The following is a 26,464-nucleotide window of genomic DNA, read 5'->3' on the forward strand; positions in this document are numbered from 1 at the left end:
CAGATTAGAGCTTGATTATGGATTATTCTTAGGCAGTATGTAACGGGTAAAGTTAGGGTAAGGGCTTAAATGTGTGTGTGTTGTTCCTTGTCAGGTATTACAGTATGCTGTTTTGACAGGCAGGTTGTTATGATGGTCTTTTCTCTCTCCTCCTCAGGTGGTTTCCATGGGTTTGTATATGGGAGATCAGGCTTATCTGCGCAGCAGCTGGAACATTCTGGACGGATTTCTGGTGTTCGTGTCTTTGATTGACATCGTTGTGTCCATGGCTGGTGGGGCCAAAATCCTAGGGGTTCTGAGAGTGTTAAGGTTACTCAGAACTTTACGTCCACTCAGGTTCGAACAAATCAGAACTGTGTTTGTTTCCCCAGCAGAAAGACAAGTATATACAGTATGTCATATGTTAAATGATATTTTTCAGGGTGATTAGCAGAGCTCCTGGTCTGAAGCTGGTGGTGGAAACTCTGATCACTTCTCTTAAACCCATTGGAAACATCGTCCTGATCTGCTGTGCCTTCTTTATCATCTTTGGCATTCTCGGAGTACAGGTAGAATAAATATGTTTTCCATGTACTGTACTTTTTCCATGTAAACTATTTTTGGCATTTTTGTTCTTTACGATTGTCTTTAAAGAATGCTCGGTTTTAAGTCCATTTTTTTCTGTTTCTTCTTAGTAAGCCCTTAGCATCTTGCTGTTTCTCTTCTCTCAACATTTTTCAGCTGTTGTTGAACTTTAACAATCTCATTATATCTCTCAGCAGATTTTGTTCTTATCAGACTCTTCACAAGTCAATTTATTTAAAAAAAGCATCAACAACTTTGTGTCATCGTTCTTCTGCTCACAGCTGTTTAAAGGAAAATTCTTCTACTGCTTTGGCCCTGATGTCAAAAACATTACCAACAAGTCAGACTGCCTGCAAGCCAATTACAAGTGGGTTCACCATAAGTACAACTTTGACAACCTGGGACAAGTAAGCATCAAGTGCACAGAACCAACATTTCTTGTGTTTTCATGTGTATCTAGATGAAGCAGATTTTTTATTTTTCTTTTGTGGGTGTTTTTTTTTCTCGTCCAGGCTCTAATGTCACTGTTTGTACTCGCCTCCAAAGACGGCTGGGTGAACATCATGTATCATGGCTTAGATGCTGTGGCTGTGGATCAACAGGTATGTAGACATAACATATTTTAAAACAAATAAAAGCTTCTCTTCAGTGGCTGTGGATCAACAGGTATGTAGACAAGTAAACAATATTTTACTTTAAAACAAATAAAAGCTTCTCTTCACAGATTGCATTCCACATTTTAACTGTTTTCCACTTGTTTCCGATCCCTTGTTTGATTTCTTGTGAAAACGAATCACATCTTCGCCACATCAAACCCAAGCCGGTGACGAACAACAACCCGTGGATGCTGCTCTACTTCATCTCCTTTCTTCTCATCGTCAGCTTCTTTGTACTTAACATGTTTGTTGGTGTCGTGGTGGAGAATTTCCACAAGTGCCGACAGCACCAGGAGGTGGAGGAGGCCAAGAGGCGAGAGGAGAAACGACAGCGACGCATGGAAAAGAAAAGAAGAAGTAAGAATGAAGACTCAGAGCAGAGTAGTGAAGAAAGATTTTAGAGACTTTAACACGATTGTTTTGAGGTGTTTGACAAAACGGATAAACATCGCTCCAATACACACATGTTTGCACATTTATGTACGCTGTTGGAAAATGATTTCTTTTCACTACAACATTTTGAGCTTTAAATATGAACTCAACCCCTAGCATGTATTTGACGAACCTTCAACTTCAGATGAGAAAAAAAACTGACTGACAACTGCAGGGAATAAATTAATCAGTTTCCCTCTATCGTATTTGCCAGTTAAATTAAAGTGCATATACATCATCTTATTTATATATTTCTTTTCATCAACAGAAGCCCAAAAACTGCCTTACTATTCAAGTTATGGCAACATGCGCCTGATGATCCACACCCTGTGCACTAACCATTACCTGGACCTTATCATCACCTTCATCATCTGCATCAACGTCATCACGATGTCTCTGGAGCACTACAACCAACCTCACGTAGGAACAAAGTGTCCACTTCACTCGTGAAGAGTTGCTGAAATTTGTGGGCGTTTATTGTGTAGTTTTGGGGGGGTTTTTTGTGCATCTTGTGGTTTTTTTTTTTCTCCTTTAAGGCATGTGTGAAACGCCAGGTTAATTATCTGTCCCTGAAACAACAAACACATAAACACCTGATGCAGTCTGTTGACATGAACTGACAAGAATGACTGTAAAATATGTGGCTCAGAGAAATGCATGGCCATGGCCTTTTTTTACTTAATGTGGCTAAGGCTGCGAGACTTGTCGTGTTATTGTGTGCAGAGTCCGTTGTGAGTGGTGTTTCATTTATGAGCTTTTAAAGAGGAGAGCAATTTTAGTTTCGCTTTCCCTTCAGTGCCTGTAACCTGTAATGGGCAGTAATTTTTTTGTAGCTTCCTACAAGATCATTATGCTGAGTATTAGTCTCTGTGTAATTCAGCTGCCCTTTTTTTTTTAACATTCTCTACGGCTTCAACCTCTGATTCACCACTGACTGGTTACCACCAAGAGACTGTGTCCAGACACTGCAGCAGGTTCAGTGAGGGGCTGCAGTTCATATACAGCAGAGCTGTGAATAGACTGCTGATTAGCTGTATTGTACACGTACATGTCGTCATTCAGTTCACCTGTGATGACAAAAGGCCTGATATCATTTTTCAGAATAGGGGGATTGATTATAAGATAAGATGCCATTTGACCTTTAAGCCTGTGCAGGATTTCTTCAACTGACCAGACATCAGATAAATATCACAGGTCTTGACTGTGTTTGTCAGCAGTTGGTCCTGACATTTGGCAGTCGCCCCCGAGCTACAGCTCTGTTTATGAAAGGTGGAAGCAGCCAGTAGAATTATATCCATCTTCAGCTGCAATGAATATTTAACACTCCCTTAAATGTGTTTGCCAGAGGAATATATGAATGCTCTGCAAATGTAATTTAGTTGCAATGATTATGTGCTTCCTTAAGGGCACAGTGTGTTCTTACAGGAGTCTCAGTTATTTGCCTGAGGGAAACTTGCTTTATACTGCAAATAATGGGAAAAAAAAAACTTTGACTCTGTAGTTTCTCCCTGCTGATTATCTAGATATAACACACACACACACACACACACCAATGTTTCAACATTTCTTCCTGTCTTTTACCAGTCTTTGGATCTCGTCCTGAAGTACTGCAACTATTTCTTCACCTCCACTTTTGTGCTGGAAGCGATACTCAAACTCATCGCCTTTGGCTTTCGCCGCTTCTTCAAAGACAGGTAACTACAGTGTGTATTTATATCTCCACAGTTGGCAGCGTGATTAGAGTTTTCCTTTCCGTCCACACGATACTGCATCCGACTGCCTATGTACCACCTTTTAATGGCCTCTTCAGTTTTTTTTTTTTTAGCCTGAAGATTCCACTCAGTGGATGCTCTATAAGGAGCCTTAAATCTCACAGTACGGAAGATTTAATGTTACTAAAAATGACAAAGTCACTTGGCGTCTCATCTCTGTTTTACTCGTGTGTTTGATGATGTTGGAAGAGGGGGGAGCGAACATTAATAACTTATTTCCCTGCACACGCACTAATCTGTTGAAACACCATGTCATATAAATAGTGCCAACAACAAGCAGTTAATTGCTGAACAAATCCATCTTTGCTTTGATCTTTACAAATGTATTTGACAGTCACAGATTTCCACTTTCCAGTGAAATGAACTGTGGCTTATTTGTTCTGGTATCAGGGTAAATAACTGGAATAATTTAATTTCTACAAAAGTTGCTACATGGTCTTCTAGTCATTCAAATAATAATAAAAAAAATACCTAAAAAGAATTCACAAAGGGACAACCAAACAAAAACATCAAAAATAGTATATTTAATGAAATAGAATGATTTTGTATCTACTCACAGTTTACTCGTTTAGTGTATAAGTTTAGTTGATAAACTCGCAGGAATTGAAGAAAGACACATTATTATCATTAATATCACATTATTATCATACCTGTTTACACATCTGCCCTACATGCAGAGAAGGTCCAGGGTTTGAGCCCCAGACAAACCACATAAACGGCGCCTCCTGTTGGGCAACCTGTTGCAGAGTATCTATTGTTAACACAACAATAATTTCCTCAACAATTTTTTATTTAATTGTTCTGCCTTCTCTGTCACATAGATCATTAATACAAATTATTTGCAGCTAATAAACAGTGGCTTTCAGACAAATTAATTAAAATTAACACATTTTCTAGGGTTCACCCGATGAGCACAGTGTTTGGACTGCACTGTCATAGTCACCTTTTATTTCTCCTTCCTCTTACTGTACGAACCTGTGGTGACCCCTGCAGGACCCACACCTCCACAGTGGCCCGTTCACGCCCACGTTCATTTACTCATTGGCCAGCCTAATTGATTTGTCCCTGGACGGCTGCGGTTCACGATGAGATTAATGTCTCCTTCTCTCCAGGAACATGTGATGACTAATCAACGGTGGAAACTTATTTAGGGACTGATTTAACTTTAATGGCAGTCTAATGTCATTGACCTATTTTGGTTATTGAATAAAAAGAGGAAGTAAGTTAAGGGGCAGTGGACATACTGTAGGTAAGGACATATGTGTGCGAGATTCAGACGAAGAAGAAACAGTTATTGAAGTAGTTGCTTGACTGAGCAATGACAGAAAACGAAGCGGGACAAAGAGTGATGGGATGAGAAGAAAATGGACAGATATGGAGAGAATTAATCACACAGTTATCTGCTGGCACTTTGTCTCGGTTTATGTATTGTCTACAGCAGCAGCTGTGAGCAGTCGTTGTGCATAGTGTGATTTAGCGTCTGGGCCGACTCCTGGCCCAGCTTTATAACTGGGTTAGTGGAGTCACACACAGACACACGGCCACTAGCAGAAGTTGGAACTTTTACTGTAGTTTTGTCAGTATGTGTGGTAGTACAGAAGAAAGACTAACTTTTACTGTAGTTTTGTCAGTATGTACAGAAGAAAGACGGTAGGTCCTGAAGGTCCGGAAAAAGCTCTGCACAAAAAGATGGTTTAAAATAAGTTTAATGAACTTGAAAGCTTAATTAAGACTAAAGAAGTCTTAATTAATTCACAATAAACTATTCTTCCAAATATTTTAATACTATTTGACTTATTGACAAGGGGTAAAAAGTATTAACAATTTAGACGTATTTTTCTTTCTTTTTTTAACAAATCTTCCATTTAAGTCTAAACAATTCTGTGCTGTTTCTAATGTAGAATTTTTCTTGAAATTGATTTATATTTTTTTTCTACCGCTGTGTTACCTGTGATAATAACAAAAACATTTTTTTCTCATTCTGTCTTGTTTATACTTTGATAATAATTATGTTGAGAAAAAGTTACAAACTTGTTTTGTTCTGCATTTTCATTTTGGGTTTGGATTTAAAAATAAATGTGTTTTTACCCAAATATTCAAATCTGAAACAGTGAAAACACCAAAAAACCATTAATTTATTTGAATTACTACCTTCTGCTTCACCCACTGGTGTTTTTCATAACTCCTACTTGTGGTTTTTTTATGTCACAGTTTCAAATATTTTACAGAGCATTTAATTTGAGATTCACAGTAACTTCTGTTGCCTGTGGGATGTAAGTTTTATGTTCCACAGCGTAATGGACGTGGGAGGGAACATAAAACAAACAGCAGCAGTCAACGTCCTTAATTATATAGTGAGTTCACCCTGGTCAACAAATGGCAGCTATAACTGTCAGTTTCAGTGAGAAGCAGGGGACAAGAAACATAAATTCTTTTGTGTACTCAATATTTACAGATTCCTTCTCAGCTCGAGCTTCTGTCTGTAACTCCGAGTGTCTCACTAGTTGTGCATTTATATTTAATTGGCAGGTGGAACCAGTTGGATTTGGCCATTGTGCTGCTGTCAGTGATGGGCATCACGCTTGAGGAGATCGAGATCAGCGCCGCTCTGCCCATCAACCCCACAATCATCAGGATTATGAGAGTGCTGAGGATCGCACGAGGTACGTCACACACACACACGTACACACAAACCTCACACATGTACTGAACTCTTACAAGTCAGATAATGTTGAAATATCACCACTTAACCTGTGGACAACCTTTACACATCAGTCTCATTGCTGCAAAGCATAAAAACGTCCTAATTTATTTGCATGCGTGTGTGTGTGCGCATTTGTCAAATTACCGACCGACCTTTCCTCAGTTTGAATGTTTCTCATTTAGTCTGTAATTAAACCTGAGGGATTCCCTTCTAAATCCACACTCGTAAAATCTCCCTCTGTCTCTCCCTCTGCCTCTCTCTCTGTCTCTCTTTGTACACTCTCTAACTCACAGTTTTAAAGCTTCTGAAGATGGCAACGGGAATGAGAGCCCTGCTGGATACAGTCGTCCAAGCCCTTTCTCAGGTACACACACACACACACACACACTAATTATTATTATTGCTGTGCAAATGCATATATGCAAATACATATGTGCATATGTATGTATATGCACATATTTTTGCATTTAAAAAAAATCATATCTGTGACAATGTATGGATTTGGGTATTTATATATAAACACAATTAGTCGTCTTAATTTAATATGTGCGCTATGTACACAAGGGCTTTCAGGAATATACACACTCACGTGCACACACACACAGACACAACGTCTGCTTCTTTCAACATCAAAAGTAGGATGAAGCAAACGGAGGAAACAGGTGGTGTAGAGGAGAAAGAAAAGACAAGTTCCTTTCTCTCCAATTGATCCCTCTCTCATTAACACTGAGCCCTTTGCTTCATCCCGAGGGAGGCAGGTGAGTTGATGAAAATTTGGGATAATTAGTCACAGTTGAAGGAGGTATTTCACAGTGTCGGGCTGTGATTGCATGTCCAATCACCAAACGGTTGAGAGTTCAAATCCCACACCTGGCACCGCTGACAGTTTTTTGTTTTTTTTGACAAAAGTTTACAGATTTGACACAAAAAAGGAATCATATGCAGGTGTTACAACAGTGTGTTAGCTGTAAAGAGACAGAGACAGTACATATGGACTATTGTGCTTATAATTAACATGGATGGTAAAATAAATATACAAATATGATAAGTATCAAATGTCTGGAAGCATGAAGGATAAGCTGTTAATATATATTTGTGTGTGTGACAGGTGGGTAACCTGGGCCTGCTCTTCATGCTGTTGTTTTTCATCTACGCCGCCTTAGGAGTAGAGCTATTCGGAGAACTTGGTAGGTTCATGGTATCTACTGTATTTCTTTTTAATTACGCTACATTTAAATTGAGAATAGTGTAAAGCTAGAGTTTGTCGATCTTCACCATCTGTCGATAAAAAAGCAGTTATTCCTTTCCTTGATCTGTTGTTTGGTATCTTTAAATATTTTCTAAATTGTGTGAGGTTTGTAGAAGTATTTTATACCATACATTTTGTCATAATATAGTTTGGTGTAAACACTTTGGTTGTTTGGTTGTTTACTCACGGTGTAAACACTTTGGTTGTTTGGTTGTTGGTTTACTCAAATCTTCCAGTAAACTGAAAATAAATAATAATAATTTTTCCCCTTTATTCCATATATTTTCATCAGATTTACCTCACTGAGGGAGTCCTTAAAGTCTGTGACATTTGTCGAGGAGAAAAGAAAACGTTTTCCAATCAGTGCTGCTTCTTCTGATTTTTCTCTTCTCTCTCCACTCATCTCTCATCCTCAGTTTGTAATCAAGACTACCCATGTGAGGGCATGAGTCGTCACGCTACATTTGAGAATTTTGGCATGGCATTTCTCACCTTGTTTCAAGTCTCTACGGGCGACAACTGGAATGGCATAATGAAGGTACACAATGGCAGTCATTTGTATCAATACAACCCAAAAGATTCCAGTCTTCTCCCGTCAGAATGGTCAAGGCCTCGGGGACTAAGGACTCATTTTTACACAGTCTAACAAAATTACTTTATTACTAAATATCTAGACAGAGATAAAACTTCTGACAAAAACACTTTCTATGTTTTTTTTTTTATGAACTGTGCATTTTACTGAAGTGAAAGCTGCTCATGAAATGAAAATGTTCTTACTCAGCACTGGAAGTACAGATGTCTGTACAGATGGGCGGGAGACTGACTGTATCGCACACGAAGCACAATTCTCCTCAGTCCAAATTTCTGTTGTACCACCAACAGCTCTGATAAAGAGAACGAGGATTAAGCTGCAGCATGTGGGGCGAGTTACCATTATACACACACTGTTATACAGGGATGGGACCATTATATTATTGTTACCATTGTACACATGCTGTGGATGATGTCTGTAGTGGAGCTGCAGATACTGTCTCTAAGAATAAGACAATGTTGACAGATGGATGGATGTATGGATGGATGAGACTATGATTGAAGGAGGGGGAGCAGCTTCAGTTTGGTATGAAGCAGGTAAGGCAGTGTGATTATTAGTCCTGCTGTGGGAATGTGAAGAGAGGAAATAATGAGGCGGAGGCCAGTGGGTAAGAGGGCAGAGTAGAAAAGGGAGGCAGCAACAGCCCCCAACAAGAGGAGGTGAGAGTAAGAGAGGAGTTAAAAGTGCTCGGCACTAATGCTTTCTATTCGCTCAAAATGAATTAAAAAGACTCAATTTAAAATGAAAAAAAAAAAGAGAGAAATGTGAGCACAGCTGTGGATTTGGATATAGGAGGAAAATAAATGTGTAGAGAGAAAAAAATGGAAAGGTAGAGGAGACAGTGGAGAGAGATGTTGTGTAAAGATACACACTGTGTAAATGTCATTCCAAATTAGATATAAAAGACCAGCTCCAGCTCCGAGGGCAGACGTCGTTATGTGTGGTCACTGCCTGGGTGAGATGTGTACTTCCTCCAGAAATCGCTTGTCACTTTTGTTCTGCTCCGACTGAACTCTGCTGTGAACAATAGACCAGAATAGAAATTCACTGTGATAGAATTTAGGTTAAAATAGTTGATTTACGTAGAACGATAAGAAATAACTCTTAGTTTATCGTGGTTACATACAAGTAAACACAAAAGCTGCTGAATGTGCGTGGCGTTCATTCTAGAAACCTGTTCTTTGGCCTGATTTTTGTCTTGGGTTGTTGTGATGTTGATGATTTGTATGTTACGTGTTTAAACCTCCTTTAATAACCCACCCTGTCCTGACTCTTTCCTCCATCGTCTCCCTCATGTGGAACCAGGACACATTGCGTGAATGTCCACCAGACCACGGCACCGATGTGGACTATGCCTGCAATCCAAGCCTTCAGTTTATCTCGCCCATGTACTTTGTCTCCTTCGTGCTCACCGCCCAGTTTGTGCTCATCAACGTGGTGGTGGCCGTGCTGATGAAGCACCTGGACGACTCCAACAAGGAGGCCCAGGAGGAGGCGGAGATGGATGCAGAAATTGAGCTGGAGCTGGCCCAGGGCACCCTCTGTTGCATGGGCGCCCCTAATTGTGGGGGTGGAGGGACAGAGAAAGGACTGGTTGTCGCCGCGCCAGGGCCGGGAGCCACGGCAGGCGGGAGGGACAGAGGTGGCGGCCGAGGAGGAGAAAAGGGAAAAGGAGCGAGCGAGATGCGTCACGCAGCGGCTGCTTCACATCCAGGATCGTACAAGTCCCACAACTCCACCATGTACTCACCAGCTCAAGTGAGTTTGGGCGTAAGAGTGAGTGAGTGAGTGAGTGAGTATATGTTTCAGGGATTCATCTGCAGAATCAGTTCGTGTTTATATGTGTTTATTTAGTAACTATATGTAATCCTTTTTATGTTTCATACCAACAGTAACCCAGATAATCCTTAACTGTAATCATCTTCTCTAGTGGTTTGAAAAATAGTAAAAACCACTGCCCAGAGCTCTGCACTTTAAGTATGTTGGACATCGATTTAATTACAATTCCCATTTCAATTTTTGCCAATTGACTCTGGCTCTTCTCAGATCAGATCATTGTTCATTACTGGAGAAAATCAGCTACATGTCTTAGTATTTACCTCGTATTACGTAGCAACGATTTTCAGTTTCTTGCTCTGTCTGAAAAATCAAAATTACAATTTCACATCACAGCTGCCTACTGCTGTTTATCATATTAAGGAAAAAATAAGTAAACAGCGTAAACATTTATTAAATTATTGTCACCTTTCTGCGGCTCAAGAATTGAACAGTGAATAACACAAAAGACAGACTTACTGAGTAAATAGAAACAAGACAAAGTCTCCTCTAATGTAACCGTGTTCACATTTATGTCCAGAGTTATGTTAATAAATTAATTTTAAAAAGTATCACATTCGATGAAGGTATCAGCCATTTTCCAAAGTTTAATCAAACTCACAAACGTGATTTGGGAGATTCAGCACAGGAGAGTCAAGCCCAGGTCATATGCTTTTATTTATCCAAGTGAAGATTGAATTTCTCCCTCATTGCTGTAGTCATGGCAACCGGGAGAGAGACAGCCAACTTTACTTGCTAAGCCGTTTTTAGGTGCAGCGCTTGCAATTTTTTTTTTTTTTTTTAAACGATCAGACTGGCTGGGACTCGCACTTTGATTATGCAACCACTAATGATGGTCTGAGGTATGGACGCCACTGCATATGAAGATGAGTCACTGGCTGCTATCAAGGGTTTCACCTTTGTAGCTAAATTTGGCTGCGCTGAGTCATTTTTAGCTCCGTGTTGGATGAGAAATTAGAATGAAATGCCAAACAAACAGTGGCTGAACGGGCAGTGGAAAAACAGTGTGTTTGTGTGCATTTAACAAAACTGCGGGCAGTTATTTTTGTAAACATATTACGTTCATTTTATAGTATTTAAGTGCAGGCCTTTCATACATTTGGTCTTTGACATCATAATTGTAGCTGCAGGTCCCAGTTCCAGTAGAAATACTTGATATACTTTTATATTACATTTTTTTAATATTCATATCAGACATTTAAGTCTAACATTTGGGAGAGAAGCCTTCAGGTTACAATCCCTTCATTTTATACACTGCAGATGTTGAATGTTTCGCTTTTGCCCATAAATTATTTACCAGTTTATGATTTTATAGAACAAGAGCAGCTTAGAGGTTTTAAGATTGCCGTTTTTTTTATTTTTTTTTTTATCCTGCACCGTGGGCACACCAGCGACTTTGTGGCATCTTATTTAAAAATGTTATTTCCTTGGAAGAGATGTTGTGATTGTGTCAATTTAACCCTCGTTTTAACAAGTCTGTTTAGTTATTTATATTTATATATATATATTAAAAAACATAACAGAAATTCCATATCCACATACCTCTGGTAAGGAGGAGATAGGAGAGGAGAGATGATGGCTCTGCCAGTGAAAATCAGATAGAGAGAGTAATTAATTTCATCAATCTGCTCTCTCTCTCTCTCTCTCTCTCTCTCTCTCTCTCTCCCCCTCTCTCTCTGAGAACTCCTATTCCCTATTGATGCTCCCTATTGTTGTCCACTAATACAGTTATTAATGAAGGGCAGCACGTAGGTCACTGCAGTCAATCAAACATTATATACCAGAGGCTCCGCCCCTACACAGAGTACACTGTCACAGGACGATATTGTCTATGACAAAAGAGGAGGGAGGCTGGTGTTCATACTTTCACACTTAGCCTGATGTGGCAGCAGTTTTGTCTTTGATAAACCAGCATCAGGATGGGACATTCATAATACTCTCTCTGTGTGCAGTGCCTGCTTGACTGCTAACATATATAATGTTTGCCAAGAGCCATTGTATCGCAGCTGTGTGAGTCTAAAATGTGTGGTTGCATAAGTAATGTGAAGAGTGCTATAAGTAATGTTGTAGTGTTGTAGAAATAGACCAGTGTGGGAACAGCAGAGGACTGACCTGGTTTGACTGTGTGTTTCAGGTTCTACCCGCTGTTATTTTTTGCTGTCAAGAGTTTTTGCAGGCACCGAAAACACATAAAAGTGTTCTTAAAGGGAATGTGAACTGGGGATAAACCGTCGTGGGACTGGTTAGTTTGACACTGTTGATTAAGTGAAAAATAGTTACTGGAGGTGGTTCCTGACTATTCCAATAGGAGTTTTTAGAAACCTAAATAAAATCTGAGCCAGGAGGGTTATCATTTAGGAAAAGGTCCTCAACTCGATCGAGTCACAGACTGATCATCGAGGTTGAGTAAATAATGTCAACTAATTAATCATGATTAATCTTGGCTGATCAAGACAAAAATAATAATTCCTAATAATAATTCATTCGTTCAGCACTCTATGAATTATTTTTACAGTTTTAAAAACACGACTGTCTGTCTGAGTCAGAGTGATCAGAGGATTTGTTCTTGTTTATATATACGTGATATGATTGGATGTATTTTTTTTAGTTTTAAATTGTTTTATAATCAATACTTGTGGGTGAACATATATGTGTGACTGAATATATTCCTGAGTCCGAAAAAGCATAATACCTGCGTGTACACACAAACATTTTTATGCCCCTCTCAATCAACGGTATGCATTTCCCTGCGTGTTCTTTGTTCTCGCATGTCCGCATGTGCACATGTTTGCCCGCCTTGCGTGCAATATACTGGTCACCTGGCCTGCGTCCCGTGTGTATGTTTCTGTGTGTTATGTCTGTGTGCGTGTGTGTGTGTTTGTAATGTACGTTCCAGGAGAGCCAGTGGTTGGACAGCGTGTCTCTGCTCATCACGGACACCTTAGAGGGGGAGATGCTGATGATCGACAACCTCTCGGGTTCTGTTTTCCACCACTACTCCTCCCCTCAGTCCATCTGTAAAGAGTGCAAGAGCCACCCCCAAGAGGTACATGTGACACGTGAATGCAGGCAGTGCACATTAACAAACACACCTGCACCTCTCTCTCTCCAGCATGTGATTTTTTATTTTTATTTTTATTTTTTTATTATTATGGTCCACATATTTCTATTTCACAACATGTCTTGGTAGCACAGCTGAAACACCATCTTAGCCTGAACCAAATCTTTTCACTTATCCATAAAAAGGTAATATTTTCCCTGAGGTGATTCAAGGAAAATGAAGGGTAACCTGCTGGCTGATATGCAGTCACCCTCACTCACTGTTGCCTCAGTTCTCTGGAGTGACAGCTGTGTTCAGTGACTGAGTGCACAATGTTCAGTTCACTGCATTAGTGGAAGATTGCAATATTAAATAAGGGCAGGAAGTTTTTAAAAACAAAAAATGACTATTTTTGATGCGAAGGAGGAGTTAGGTGCTGAAAATTGTTATTAATTTTGCATCTTACTATTTTTGATGCGAAGGAGGAGTTAGCTGCTGAAAATGATTAATTTTGCTTCTCTTAGTCCTCAAACTTTTCCTAGATGAAAATCAAAGACTGTATAGGCCTGAAAAAAATATAAATAAATGTTAGAGCAGCTGGGGGATGCTGAGTAGCAATACTTTTAGTCGGTCCTTTGATACTAAAGCATATAATACATTTATATATACAGTAGATATACACATTGTCAGAAATTCTAAAAGTTTGTGATCTGCTTGCGTGCATGCGTGCATGTCGTGTTGCGTCAGTCTTGCTCTGTCTTGCGTTCAGCGCTCAATTAATTAAATACAATCAGGCCGTCTGTGAGAGAAGTTGCTCACGACAGTGTTATACAAAGCATGTCAATTACTGAATTATGATGCAACATAATAGAATTTTTTGGCAGATTGAGTTATAACAACGTCCAGCCCTGACCCGCACGCCTTAAAAAAAATAACCGTCTTTATCTACGTGTCTGTATCTCATTGCGTGTATTCTACACCAGAGATATGGTGTGAGGTTGACTCACAGATTTACTGTCTTGTGCCAGTGATGTCCATCAACATGACAAAGTGCAGCGGGTCAGCACAGAAGAAGCAATAAATGGGTTCCGAACCTCCTCACCTGTCAGTCCGCCTTTCTGCCTGTCTGCAAATGCTGTCAAATCGTCAATCATTCCTCCTTCTTTTACATGACTCCTTCTCCGTCAGCTCCTCTGCCCGCTGGTCCGCTTACTCCCCTCTTCCTTTTAAATAACTTTATCTGATCCTGTGTTGTTGTTTCACTTGATCCTGCCCATCAGATTGTGTAAATCCTGACCTTTAAACATGAAATTGATGTGTTTGTGTGCCTGGCAGAAAATTGTTGTGTCCCAGTTGGAGGGCTGCAGTTCAAATCAAATATTTATTTTTTAAATGGCAACTCATGTGGTTTTTTTTCCCACAGAAATCACACTTTCTTTTGGAAGTTGCAGTTAAAAGTGCATCAGCGTAAACAGTATCATTTAAGCAAATCTTTAAGCAGCAGAAAAATACAAGGAAATAAAAATTAAAGCAAAGGAGAAAAACTCAGAAATCGGTTCAAGCTGGTGCTCTGTGATTCCTGAGATCATTTGAATTTTTTTTGGGGCGGAGGAAGAACTTAATGTTCTTTCTGTTTCTGTTTGTGTCATGAATATTATTATTTTTCACAAAGTCACACTTTTTTGTGTCCATAATATTAAGAGAAAAATGTCTTTATATTTATATGAAGGCAAAAAATATAGTGGAACAGACACAGAGGAGATAAAAATGTTAGGGGTTAAAATTATAACTTTTTTTAAGGGCAAATCGTATTTTGTGCATATTTCAGATGCTGTCGTTAGGCTTCAAAAAGCTGCAGCTCTTTAAATAGGACACCATGATGCTGCAGCCAGTTGACATCTGGGTGCAGTGTGCTTGTGCATATTAATCCATCAACTACCTCTAATACAGACCTAGGATCTGCCACACTTAGACACTGATAAGGAATGATTTTCTTGGTGAGAAGTGTAAAATATTTTATAGTTATATATATATTTTTTTTCCCCAGTCCCAAATGTTTAAAAAAACAGTTTTTGGTTTATGCCAAGCAGTTTTTATTGTGAGTAATATTTCTGGATAATGTGTGAATTCTACCTATACAGAATATACTGTGTTTTAACTAGAAAAATATTTTGGGGGGGAAATGGATTTACAATACAATCATTTCCTGTTTTCACAAACAAGAAACTGCAAATTAGAGCTGCAAATAACTTAAAAAATACATTTCCTGTTTTCACAAACAAGAAACTCATCAGTTTTAGCTGCAAATAACTTAAAAAAATTGTTCTTTTTCTGTTAGGTCATGATAATTCAATAGTACTGTAGATGCATGTATCTTCTGCTTCCTCTCAGGAGATGAGGGAAGTGCAGCCAAGAAAAAAAAACTCATCATACATTGTTTCATTTGTTCTTTTATGAACCTGCGGTCAACGGCAGCAGCAGACTCTCACTTATTTTTGGAGGTATTTGTGGTCCAGTTTGAAAAACAGCAGAATGATATTAAGTGTAGTTGTGATTGTGTTTGGTGTATGATTTGAGTTTCACAAATGTGTATGAAACTGATACAAGTCATGGTTTAAATTTCTTTAAATTATTTTTAGACCTGGCGGAGGTTATTTACTGATGCATGCATGAGCTATTGTGTACGAATCTCTCATCCATTTACAGGCACATGCTAATGCAGTGTCACTCCTGGGCTTCAGGCCATTGAATTTCACTGCACTCTTTTATAAGTGAAGCTTTTTGAATTCAGTCTTTGCGGTCTGTCTTCAATATTCAGTAAATCCCTAAAGAAACAGAGCATGGGCGCACTGTAGCACACAACCCCGCTGCCAACCCCCACACCCTGCCACACACACACACTCTGTAATTCCACTCCTGCTCTGTTAGCTCTGCTGCACAGGCAGAGAGAGGAGAGTGAGCAGAGGAACTCCATCCTACAGTGGAGTCGTGCTGTGATAATTCCAAATGAGTTAAAGTGGTTTGTGGGCAGAATTACCTGCAGCACTGATCAAACAGACTTAGCTGGAGCTAGTGTTGAGCAAGAGATGCTAACTGTTAGAGTCATTGCTACCACTTTTCTATTAATTCTATTGGCGTTGAAGGTTGTCGGCTCCTCATCTGTGTCTTCTGTCTTCTTGTCCTCACATCCAGCCTCGTGTTTCTGTCACTCCCTCCATCATTATCATGTACGTCGTGGTGATCGGTCACGTCAGGTGCCATCTTGTACTCTGTCATGTCTGTACGCCGTCTCTGGGCACGATATGATTTTTAATGGACTAATGATTTTCCTAGTTGGCTCTGGCTCTGACCTTGAAAAGCGTTTTAATGGACTAATGATTTTCCTAGTTTAACACTGGCTCTGACCTTGGAAAGCACACCCACTGCTTGCTGTGAACATATTTGCATGTGTTATTTACCTTAGAAATGCTGAGAACATCCTGAGTCTTATGTGAAATCTCTTATACTGCTCTCTTTGCAGACGGCTGCCACTGTATTGTGGCCACTTTTGTCAACATCTGCTGTCATGCCAAGTCTCGTCTCTGTGTAGTCTCTCTGTTGGCCTCCAAGACAAACTGTAAAAATGAATAAATCATGCACAATAGATCTTTGCTGAATGTTAAATGTTAAGTTCATGTGCATTCATGTGAAATGTGCAATGATGAAAGCCGTCAAGTGTCATAAATAACTCACGTCATTCCCTTGAAGCAGATCAGGATGGCAGAGATTGAGCAGGCGTCACTGAAATCAGAGCAGATATCAGACAAGTCCTCGTCCCCCGCCTTGCCGGATGACCTCAGCCTGGATGAACACACGGCCTACCACATACTGACACGGGAGGGCAAGGTGAGTACACAGACTGGAGTGGAAATAGTCCAGTTAAATATTAGGGAACTTCTCACTAGATGTACTGTGTTACATATGTTAGTAATGACACAGACTTCATTCCTATTTAGAGGAAAATGCACAATAATTAAACCACATATGTGAGTGAAAACCAATTTTATTACCAAAAAATCTAATCTAATAGAAGCCTGGTGATGTCAGTTATATTTATAATTACTTTATTCATTAAAAATATAAGGTATTTTTTTCACATAGCCACTGAAGTCTAAGCACAAAAAGTTGTCTCCATCAGAATTTTCTAGTTTGTAGAATTCTGAGGGATGTCTGAAGAACCAGGTCACACTGTTTCAATCTAGAGCCTTTCAAATTTTAAAAGAGGAAAAAAAACATTTTAAACCTGAAACCCGTTGGAATGTTTTAATAATAAGAACAGCTTATCATTCGTTTTTTGTTTTTTTTTTAGGTCAGCTTTGATTTTTATTGGTGAAAAAAAAACGTAACACAGCTCAACTCATGATGGAGAAATAATGATATAAAAAATTTAAGTAAGAAAAAATGAAATGCCAGAGAGACCTTTTACCTTTTACATAACATTGATCTCAGAACTTTCTGACGTAACAGCAGAGTAGAGTTACACCAGAAAGACTAAATGAATACAACTTAACGTCGTGTCAGCTTCAATCCAATGACCAATAAACTTGTTATTATAACAATAAAAAAATGCATGATGTCTGGTGTTTTGGTTCACCAGCCATACATATTGTGTGTGAAAATACCAGAGTCAGCAAGGATGTTGTTCGTCATCTGTAGACTTGCAACGTTGCTAGAAATTGAATGTGAGGTTGGATCATGGGTAATGATAACAGCAGTGTTTCACCCATTTAACTTCCCCTTTTTAATGGAGTCCTACGGGTGCATTTTTCCAGAAACTCTACACACTTGCATAAGTGTGACAAACTGAGCACCTGCTCTAATACTGTTGCTGCGTTAAATGTTCTCTGTCATGTTTACACAAATTTCCCACCTGGATGGGATCTCGCCTCGGTGTGGTGAGGGACAGAAGCCCACTGACCACTGCAGTGGCAATTGGATCACAAATCTAGCGCTTAGTTCCTGGTACGGGCATTACCTTGTATTGGACATGCACGCTGCACTGGTACTTTGTAATCCTACACCTCCCACAGGGTAAACACTCAAACAATGGCCAAGGTTCGCTGACGATTTTTTCCCACTCAAAACAAATGACCGTTATAAAATCTTTTTTGTCGCTGTGCCATTAGCTCTCTTGTGGAATTCAGATACAGACCATGGATTCCTAAGTCTACATTATCTCCCCCTTTCTCTGTGTCACTGTTAACTACCCTGTCTCTCCCCACCACAAAATCCATGAATAAATCTTTCCCCCCGTGTCTCCCCAGTGACTGCTCTGGGTGGCCTTCATACCTCTCTCCTCTGAATCCACATCTCCTTTCCCTTTAATCTTTTTTTTCAGTGTTACTCAGCCAGTAATTGTATATACCTTGGCTGCACCTTCACATCGCTCCAGTATCTCCATCCTTTATCAACAGTTCTTCCCAGATATCCTCCTCAGTAATAGGCTATAGTGCAGTGTGGAGCTGGGTAACCAGATAAGGCTGCTGTCAGCGAGCATGACTGCAAACCTCCTCATTAGATGATGTGGGGAAAAGGAGAGGGACAGAAGAAGAAAGAAAGACAAACACTGACGTACACATCTTTATTTTGACATTTATTTTTTATGATCTTCTATCGTCACGGTCTGGATAATTTTTTAAATACATATGATTATTTTTATTTGTAAAACATTCTGAGAGATCTGTCCTTGAAACTCAACACAAATACCTCTGTTTCTGCCTCCATCATTAAAACACCTGTTCTCTTCCAGGGAAGGTACAGCAGTGACTCTCACAGCTCTGAGGAGGCTGGAGGTGGAGGAGGTCATGGGAACCATCAGACTCAGACGGTGGTACAGAGCCAAGTTCAGGGACTGGGACCGCCCTGCAGGACTGGTGCAGAGATGGTGACGACGCTGCAGACTCATCAGCCGCCTGTGTGCTCACCTCGCTGCAGCCCTGGTGAGGAAATGTTGAGAATAAATTCTCTTTTATTGCTGTCTCTACACTAAATGTTTTTAACGCTCGATAAATCTGCCTTCACACAAATATCTTGTTAAGTTAATGTCAAAACACACACTCACTGAGGAAACTGCAGTAAATAGAGGACACGGGCTGATTGGAAAAGAATAACAAGGAATCCACAATATTTATTCTCTTTTCCACCTGCCTGCAGAGTACCGTCAATCTGCAGGATCAATCATACCAGCACCCCCCCGCAGCAGGAGCCTTAGGTTGACAAGGGGATTGAGGCTGACCTCTCCAGCCTCCTGGGCTTCATTCCGCTCCTCGGGAGCCCACAGCAAGATGCTGTGCACACAGGTAAAAAAAAAAAAAGGTCACCTGAGAAAAGTAACCTCAACCAAACAATGAGGGATAGATTTGTGGCCGTGTTGAATTCAGTTCCATCGACATAAAGAACAATTGCACTTCCCAGAGTCTTAGCTGCATCATTAAAGTATTTATATTAAAATATGAATTTATCCAAGAACAAAGGTTTTATCTAAAATACAACACAATAGCCTAAAGAATGTAGACTATATATATATGTATATATATATATATACATATATATATAACAAGTTCAGCTTTATGTATTTTCTGTATGTATGTATTTTCACCTGAGTGCGTAATAATTTGCAGCTATTTAAATGATTTAACATCATTCTAATCAGTGTTAGATTAATTAAGTGTTCAACTCATGCTTCTCTGAATTTATTGTCTGTTTAGTACCCCTCCCACAGCGACTCATCCCTGGCCACTGGCAGCTCTGAAGGCAGTCTCCAGACCACCCTAGAAGAGGGACTAAGCTTCAGCATCTCTCCACCACAGAACCTAGAGATGCCCACCCTCCCCACGGCCCCTGTCTGTCCCCTCCCACTTCCCAAGGAGGAGACCATTCTCTCCTCACCGGTGCAGATCCTGAGACCACGGTCGGGTCCCTCCTCAGCTCTAACCCTTCAGGCCACTAGGGGCCATCAGCGGAGCCAGAGCAGCGGCAGAGGAAGCACCAGCCCAGGTTACAACCGCGAGGACTCAATTGACCCATCAGATGAAGACCTGGGCATCGTTATTGGATCATCTACCGGAGGTTGTGGCTCCAGCCAGGCTGGGAACAGTGAACACTTGTCAGAGACACTGAGCAGCTTGTCACTTACATCTCTGCTGTCGCCCAGCTCCCTGCTGTGCCCCGGAGGAGCGGTAAAGAAGTGCAACAGCACAGGCAACCTGGACGACGGGGGGATGCTTCTGACGCCTCGGAACAAAGAGGGCCACAGGGAGACGCTGGGCTTAGAATTTATGGACGCCCAGAGCTTTTTGACCGACCCCAGGTCTGGGCTGCTGTTTGATAAAAGAGGAAGCAATACCAGAGTGGAAATAGAAGAAGAAGAAGAGCAGGAAATAAAAAGAAAGATCTCACGTCAGACAACGCTGGGGTCTTGTCGAGAAAACAGATGAAACCTGCTGTTTACTCCTCCTAATGTCCTTCCATTCCTTGGATGTACACCCACTGCTGTCCCTCTCGCTTTCTCTTCTCCCATCAGTGAGAGACAGGCTGGATGAAGACCAGAATCCTAAAATCATTTTGCCTCTTAAACCACTTTCTACACCTGTCCTGTTTTGTGCTGACTAAGGGAGTGATCTGGGTTGTAGTCTGTCCATGAGGGAGTGACCTGCAGAGCTCAGGTCTTTGGCGTGATGACGGTTTCTTTAATGCTCTTAAAAGGCGGTAGCTGTTAGTGAACAGAAGACTCACTCCAGGAGCAAAAAAAACAAAGAGTTGTTCAACTTTTACACAAGAGTAAAAGTCTTGTTGTTGCTCTCCGCGATGTCAGCTCGGGTTCACTGAAGTTTGAAAAGCAAAAAAAAAAAAAAATAAGATTACCAAGACTGAGAAATCTATCCACACTAGGAGAACTGTTTTTATTAGGTTTATGTCCCAGAGGCAGTGCAGGAAGTATTGTAAGTGGGCAAGGTCTCCGACATGGCAAAATACATCAAGTGGGAAGTTAGGTGCAGGAGAAAAAAGACAGGTCGTTTGTTTTACTGGGGAAGCAGAGAGCGGATCTAATGTCCATCTGCTCTGGCAGACGGAAACAACAGGTCCGGCCCACTCTGGCTCCAGACCTTCTGCTCAGATCAGAGTAAAACGAGAGGTGGAGGAGAGTTCAAGTGTGTGCGCACGTGCTGTGTGTCTGTGTGTGAACGCACTGCCTCAGGTAGCCCAGGCATGAATTAAATTATTCTCATCATTTCACTTTACCTCTTTACATTTAGACATTGTCAGATCAAAGCGTTGTGCCTCCGTCAGTGCCGTCCTGAGTGGCAGCTGAAATGAAAAAAGGAATGAAAAAAAAATGCCAAGGTGAAGCCGTGCATGGAGAGATTCGTGAAATTGGTTGGTTTTTCTTTCTATTACCAGCATCTCTCACTCACTCAAACACATGGAGATTTGAGAAGAGAGCGGGGTTGAGTGGACCTTTACAAACCCAGACCTGCATCACAGTGGGCTGATACACTGAGACATTAAGCACAATCCTTCTGACATCACTTCCTCTCAGCAGGCTGAAGAATTTAGGATGACCCCCCCAAAAAAAAAACATTTGCAAGGGACCTGGACTGCATGATGGAATTGCATTTATCTATATACAGAAGTGTATCAAGATGTCAATGTGGGGTCATGAACATGTGATTTCTATTCCACTATTTTTGTAGAAAAAAAACAACAACTGGCACGTGCAACAATTTCATTTTACTCGTCTAGTCTCTGGTGACTGATTTCCTGGGACGTTTTGTCTGCTGGTGGCTTCCACTTTTCTAACTTTTTTAAAAGATGTGAACCATGTAGAAAAACAAAGCAAAAACAAAAGAAGATTTTTTTTTTTGAGCTGAAATGATTGTTCCCTCCAGCACATCTCTCTTTGGGAATGACCGTCATAGATTTTGTCTTTGTTTTTCTTTGGGGGTTTTTTTGTTGTTTTTTTTAAATATTGGATTTTTGAGGACAACCAGAGATGGGAACGGTCACATTTATTTAACATGGGTATCATTTGGCTCAAAGACAGCTCCAACCATTTCTGTCACAACTATAACTTTAGATTCAACCCATCACATGTGGACTATGGGCTCATTAGTTTTTCCGTTAGCATGGTTCTGAAACGCAATATGCTATTTTTTATTGTCCATTTCTTATACCCATTTCTTAACATAGCCAGTATGTTGTAGCAACTCCAACACTATAGTTTGGTATCAAGCTGGTACCAATGAACAAAGCTTTGCATCTTTCCATGCACTCTGATCCCCGTCTTCTCGAGTAATTGCTCCACCCTTGAAAAAGGCTTGTGTTCATCTGTAAGCCTGGTTTTTACAGTTGGACTGTTGCACCTGCAGCGTTTTCCTCATTACCGTACGATTTCATTTCCACAAAAGACTGCGATGATGGGAGAAAATCAAGGTTCCTTTTGATGCAAAATCACTTTGATGATGTGTCATGTTTCGGTTGATAGCGTTGTTTGTGTGTGTGAGGGTGTACATGTGTGTCTGTCGGTACGAGACGTAGGGGAGTTAGTCCAAATTGTTGCTAATGTTAAACGATCAAGAGGGAAACGAAGTAACCAAGGGCTGTTTTAGCTTCAGAGATGTGTCCCGTTATCTTTCTGAGACCAATTCTTGTGCCCGTGAGAATGACGTTAGAGGTTAAAAGCTTGACTAAACAGCAATAAATGTTCCATGTGTGTGCTCTAAGTTAATGATGTCAACGTGATTTCTATCCTCGGGACACAACAGTAGTCATTACTGTCTGTTTTTAGCTTCCATTTGTCTGGACTTTTGAAAAAAAAAAAATTAAAAAAAAACAAAAACAATCAAATAGCACTTCTGCTCTCCAAGCACAGAGATGGGCTATAATTGGATGATGAACTCAGGTCAGGGGGTAAAAACCACTATTAAAGTTATAAGTGTAAAGGTGTGCTCAGACTGGACGCAAAGCAAATTTCCCTCTTTTCTTTTGTTTGCACAGATACGACCGGGAGCGGTGTTTAGCTCCCGACTTTTACAGCCACTGCTTTGGTGTGTTAGCCACAACTGGCTAACAAGGCATGAGGGTGTGAAGAGCACATGTCTTTTGTACAGTACGTGTGTACGTGCAGCTCAGAGTCAGAATTTGTCCTTTACCCTAGTTAGGTGTCTTCGTACAGAATCCAGTCCAGTGGCATTGCATAAAACATTCTGTTGTAAGTTTCAGAATTGGTCACCTGCATGGTCACCCTTTTGTCCCAGGTGAGGCTGCCCTACCCCATCCTTCCCCAACCCCCGTTGACCAAACCTGTGTGCATGTCCACAGTTAATTAGTCCGCAGTCGTGCTGCCCCGGAACTTTGCTTTATATTCAGCCTGAACACACCTTCGGAGTAAACAATTCATGTTTGTACATATCTTTGTATTCTGATCTGCATGTGTGCATCGATGTCAGTGGCCATTATTATATCATCAGAATGCATTTCATAAAAGTTGTACAAAGTTAAAAAAAAAATGGTTCAGTAATTTTTTTTTTATTTTAATTCTGACCTGAAAATGTACTTCATAATTCCCAGATCTTGTGGGAGAAACATGCGAGCCGGTCTACAAATACAAGCCCCGGAGAAATCATTTGTACGTTTTTTGTTTTTTTTTTGGTTTTTTGGTTGTTTTTTTTTTTTACCATATTATCCCACAATTTCCTGGCACTGTTAGCCTAAATGTCATTACCCATTTGGTTACATTTAGTTTAGTGATGTTTCCTCTGTTTAAATATTTTTCACAGAATGACCAAGACTAAACACCTCAACAAGTCTTTGCCATCCTGCTGACGTCAACAGATACTGCAACCCTAGCAAACAAGATTTTCAGAAATGGAAAAAGTTGCTAACAATTAGCTTATTCCTGGCCGAGGAAAAAAATGGAAAAAGTTTCTCTATGACCTCAATCAAGTGAATTTTGGGCTGGACGACTCCACAGTTCCGTCTTCCTCGTCATTCTCGTTATGCATACTGAAAGGATATCTGGAGTCAGCAGAAGAATTTAAACCCAGACAAAGAAGCCTGACAGAATAGGGACGAAAAGGAAAAAAAAAGTGGAGAGTAAATGTGGACAGCTGGACAGAGGGACGTCAACATTGTGGGAGACTGCAGCAGTCAGATACTGCAGGAGAAGAGTTCTCTAGACAGCCTGTCATCAGACACCTCTCCCCACCAAAGGAAACATTAGGCATGCACGCTGACCTCCGAGGTGTTTACCTCACACCTCAGTGCCGCCAGGACTGAACCTCAGCTAAACTCTCAAAACCAGCTCTCCCTCAGGGTTCCTGTCCTTCAAATATTCCCCGCAAGAGTGCAGAGGCATGTGTTAGCGGGGCATATGTCTATGTCTAAGTTGTAGACCCTATATATAAAATGAGTTTTTTTTTTCCACTTGCAGGTTATAGTTACAGTGGTACGTCAAGTACTGAGCTGTTTTAAAAGTAACTTTTAACACTCTCAACAGCAAAGAAAATTAATTAACTCACCCCATTGTAAAAGTCATCTTAAGTCAGAGACCAGTTTGATCTGTACTGGACCCGGCTGCTTTATCCAATCAATTTTCTCCCTTTTTCAAGGTCACCAAATTTAAAGTGTCATGAAAATGAACAATTCTTATTTTACCTCATTTTTCATGAACAAACTAATTTCAAGAAAAACTAATTTCAACATTTTTTTTAGTGTTAATGAGGGCAAAAGAAAAGATAAATTGCAGATAGATTATATTAAAAGAAAATCTAAAATATTTTATTATATATATGTATATAATATATATATATATATATATATACACACAACATATTTCTTCTTTACTTAAAGTGGCAACTACAGCCTTACTGTCCATAAACTTGAGTTTTTTTTGTTGTTGTTTCATTGATGATTTAAACTATTGTTCCTCCCATGGAAACACACAAAGTGCCTTGATATTTCCATTTCCCTCGAGCGCAGCACGTTTTCTCTTCCCACTCACAGGCTTTGTCACGTCTGTAACTTTAATGGTGCATTATACAGCATCACAAAGGCAAATTGTAATGAATGCAATTGCAGTGCATGGGTTAATGCAGGCTCCTTTTTCAAAGAAGGAACTCTTCCTCTTTTGTCAAGCTCAGACAGAAGGTCCAAACGGATGCATCTCATTACACTCCTGTCTCTGGGGCCAAAAAAACACCGGAAAAACTGACGTCCAAGGTTCTTTTTTTCTCTTGTTGTTCTTTTCCACTCTCAAGATGCTTTGCATTTCCTCCAGCTCCCTGTGGAGCGGAGTGAAGCTTTGTAGTCTGACGGGAGTAAATTAGAAGAAGGTTCTGAGGCTGCAGATCACTTCATTTACCCGAGGTTTTTGGAATGTGGTGAAGTGGCCAGTGTCTGCCTTTGAGCAGGGAAGTGGGCTTTGACACCAAGATGTCGAGCTGCAAATTGAAAGGTCAATGAGCCTTAAAAGAAATCCTACTTCACTTCAAATCGTCGGTAACTTCGAAGATTGATGGAGAATTAAGACGCCCAGTCGGTGGGAAAGCTCCGTCCTCCTCACTCACACCTTTATTCTCATTTTTAACCATGATATCCCACGATGAACTGCAGCAGGTCTCTCCGGATACACGGCCCTTCGTCAAGGCTAACTGTCCAGGAAGTGGTGCAGCGCCATCGATTGGACGCTGGGCTCCAGGGACCAAAACATGAAGACAGACTGTGGAAGTGGAACAACAAAAGGATAAGTGAGCCGCTGCTCAGATGACTCAACTGAGGATCACCTGGGACAACTGCTGTCAGCCTCCAGATGATGCTTTACATGATATGTTCACCAAGTTTAAAGGACCATTCTTTTTTTTTTGTCGCCTCATTATTGTCACTCCACACGATGTAAAGTAATTTTTCGTTTTTCTCCGCTGTCTCTTCTTTCTTTCCAGCATCGTCTTAACACATTTTCTTCCTGTGTGTCTGCACTAACACAAGCAGTCACATGAACTTTAACCATCATGTGTATATCAGTGTTTGTAGAGACATACCCCCCTCCTAACCCCCTGTTTTTGGCTTTACCTCAGCAGAACAGCGGCTGAGAGAAGAAGCTGTGACAGCTGAAACCCAGAGATTGGGAGCCGCGCTGACGCTGCGAGTTTCAGCCTCACTGCACTTTCATCAGGACGGATGATTGACTGCTCTCCTCAATACCTGGCCTGCTGTTTTCCAAGATTATAGAGAAAAATAATGCACTAACAATGCGGAGGGACCGGCTTATGCTGTGAAAGATTTTATATACAACAAACTCTGACAGTTCATTCATGCTTAGCTGTGTTTTTTGACAAAGAAGGGTAGAAATCCCAGTCATAGCTGTCTTATTTTTTTTGCCCTGTTTGTATTTAGGATTTTTTTTTTTTACTGAAAACAAATTTAAAGGTTGGCAAAACTCAGAGTAAAAAAAAAGAATTATTTGTACTTGCTGGAGTAAATCAGAGGTGTGGGAATGAATTACAATAATCAGCAGAGTGAAGAAAAACCTGAAATCATCAGAATGCATCGCTGACTGACTGACTTCTTGGACTGAGCCTGAT

General features: G+C 40.4%; 1 protein-coding gene and 1 long non-coding RNA gene across 3 annotated transcripts in view; one reads left to right on the forward strand and one right to left on the reverse strand.

Moving 5' to 3' along the window:
- cacna1ia (calcium voltage-gated channel subunit alpha1 Ia) overlaps nt 1–20,738 on the forward strand; it is a 55,392-nt gene extending 34,654 nt beyond the window's left edge. Inside the window, exons 19-35 of one of the 2 annotated variants that reach the window (XM_008329672.3) lie at nt 158–336; nt 422–548; nt 846–971; nt 1,077–1,166; nt 1,385–1,577; nt 1,921–2,072; nt 3,237–3,346; nt 5,954–6,087; nt 6,422–6,492; nt 7,237–7,315; nt 7,794–7,915; nt 9,275–9,727; nt 12,702–12,851; nt 16,593–16,730; nt 18,634–18,823; nt 19,038–19,183; nt 19,592–20,738. In XM_008329672.3, the coding sequence (XP_008327894.1) occupies nt 158–336; nt 422–548; nt 846–971; nt 1,077–1,166; nt 1,385–1,577; nt 1,921–2,072; nt 3,237–3,346; nt 5,954–6,087; nt 6,422–6,492; nt 7,237–7,315; nt 7,794–7,915; nt 9,275–9,727; nt 12,702–12,851; nt 16,593–16,730; nt 18,634–18,823; nt 19,038–19,183; nt 19,592–20,320 (3,189 nt within the window). In that variant the 3' untranslated portion in view covers nt 20,321–20,738. The remainder of the gene's footprint in view (nt 1–157; nt 337–421; nt 549–845; nt 972–1,076; nt 1,167–1,384; nt 1,578–1,920; nt 2,073–3,236; nt 3,347–5,953; nt 6,088–6,421; nt 6,493–7,236; nt 7,316–7,793; nt 7,916–9,274; nt 9,728–12,701; nt 12,852–16,592; nt 16,731–18,633; nt 18,824–19,037; nt 19,184–19,591) is intronic. The other variant, XM_017040578.2, reaches the window with a different exon arrangement.
- LOC112488365 (uncharacterized) lies at nt 10,544–14,185 on the reverse strand. Its single transcript, XR_003052340.1, has 2 exons — nt 13,948–14,185; nt 10,544–12,820 (listed from the first exon to the last, which is right to left on the reverse strand). It is a non-coding gene; the product is annotated as an uncharacterized LOC112488365 (long non-coding RNA).
- Nucleotides 20,739–26,464: the final 5,726 nt, after the last annotated feature.

The sequence above is a fragment of the Cynoglossus semilaevis genome, chromosome 17, assembly GCF_000523025.1.
Source record: "Cynoglossus semilaevis isolate Cse_v1.0 chromosome 17, Cse_v1.0, whole genome shotgun sequence".
NCBI lineage: Eukaryota > Metazoa > Chordata > Actinopteri > Pleuronectiformes > Cynoglossidae > Cynoglossus > Cynoglossus semilaevis.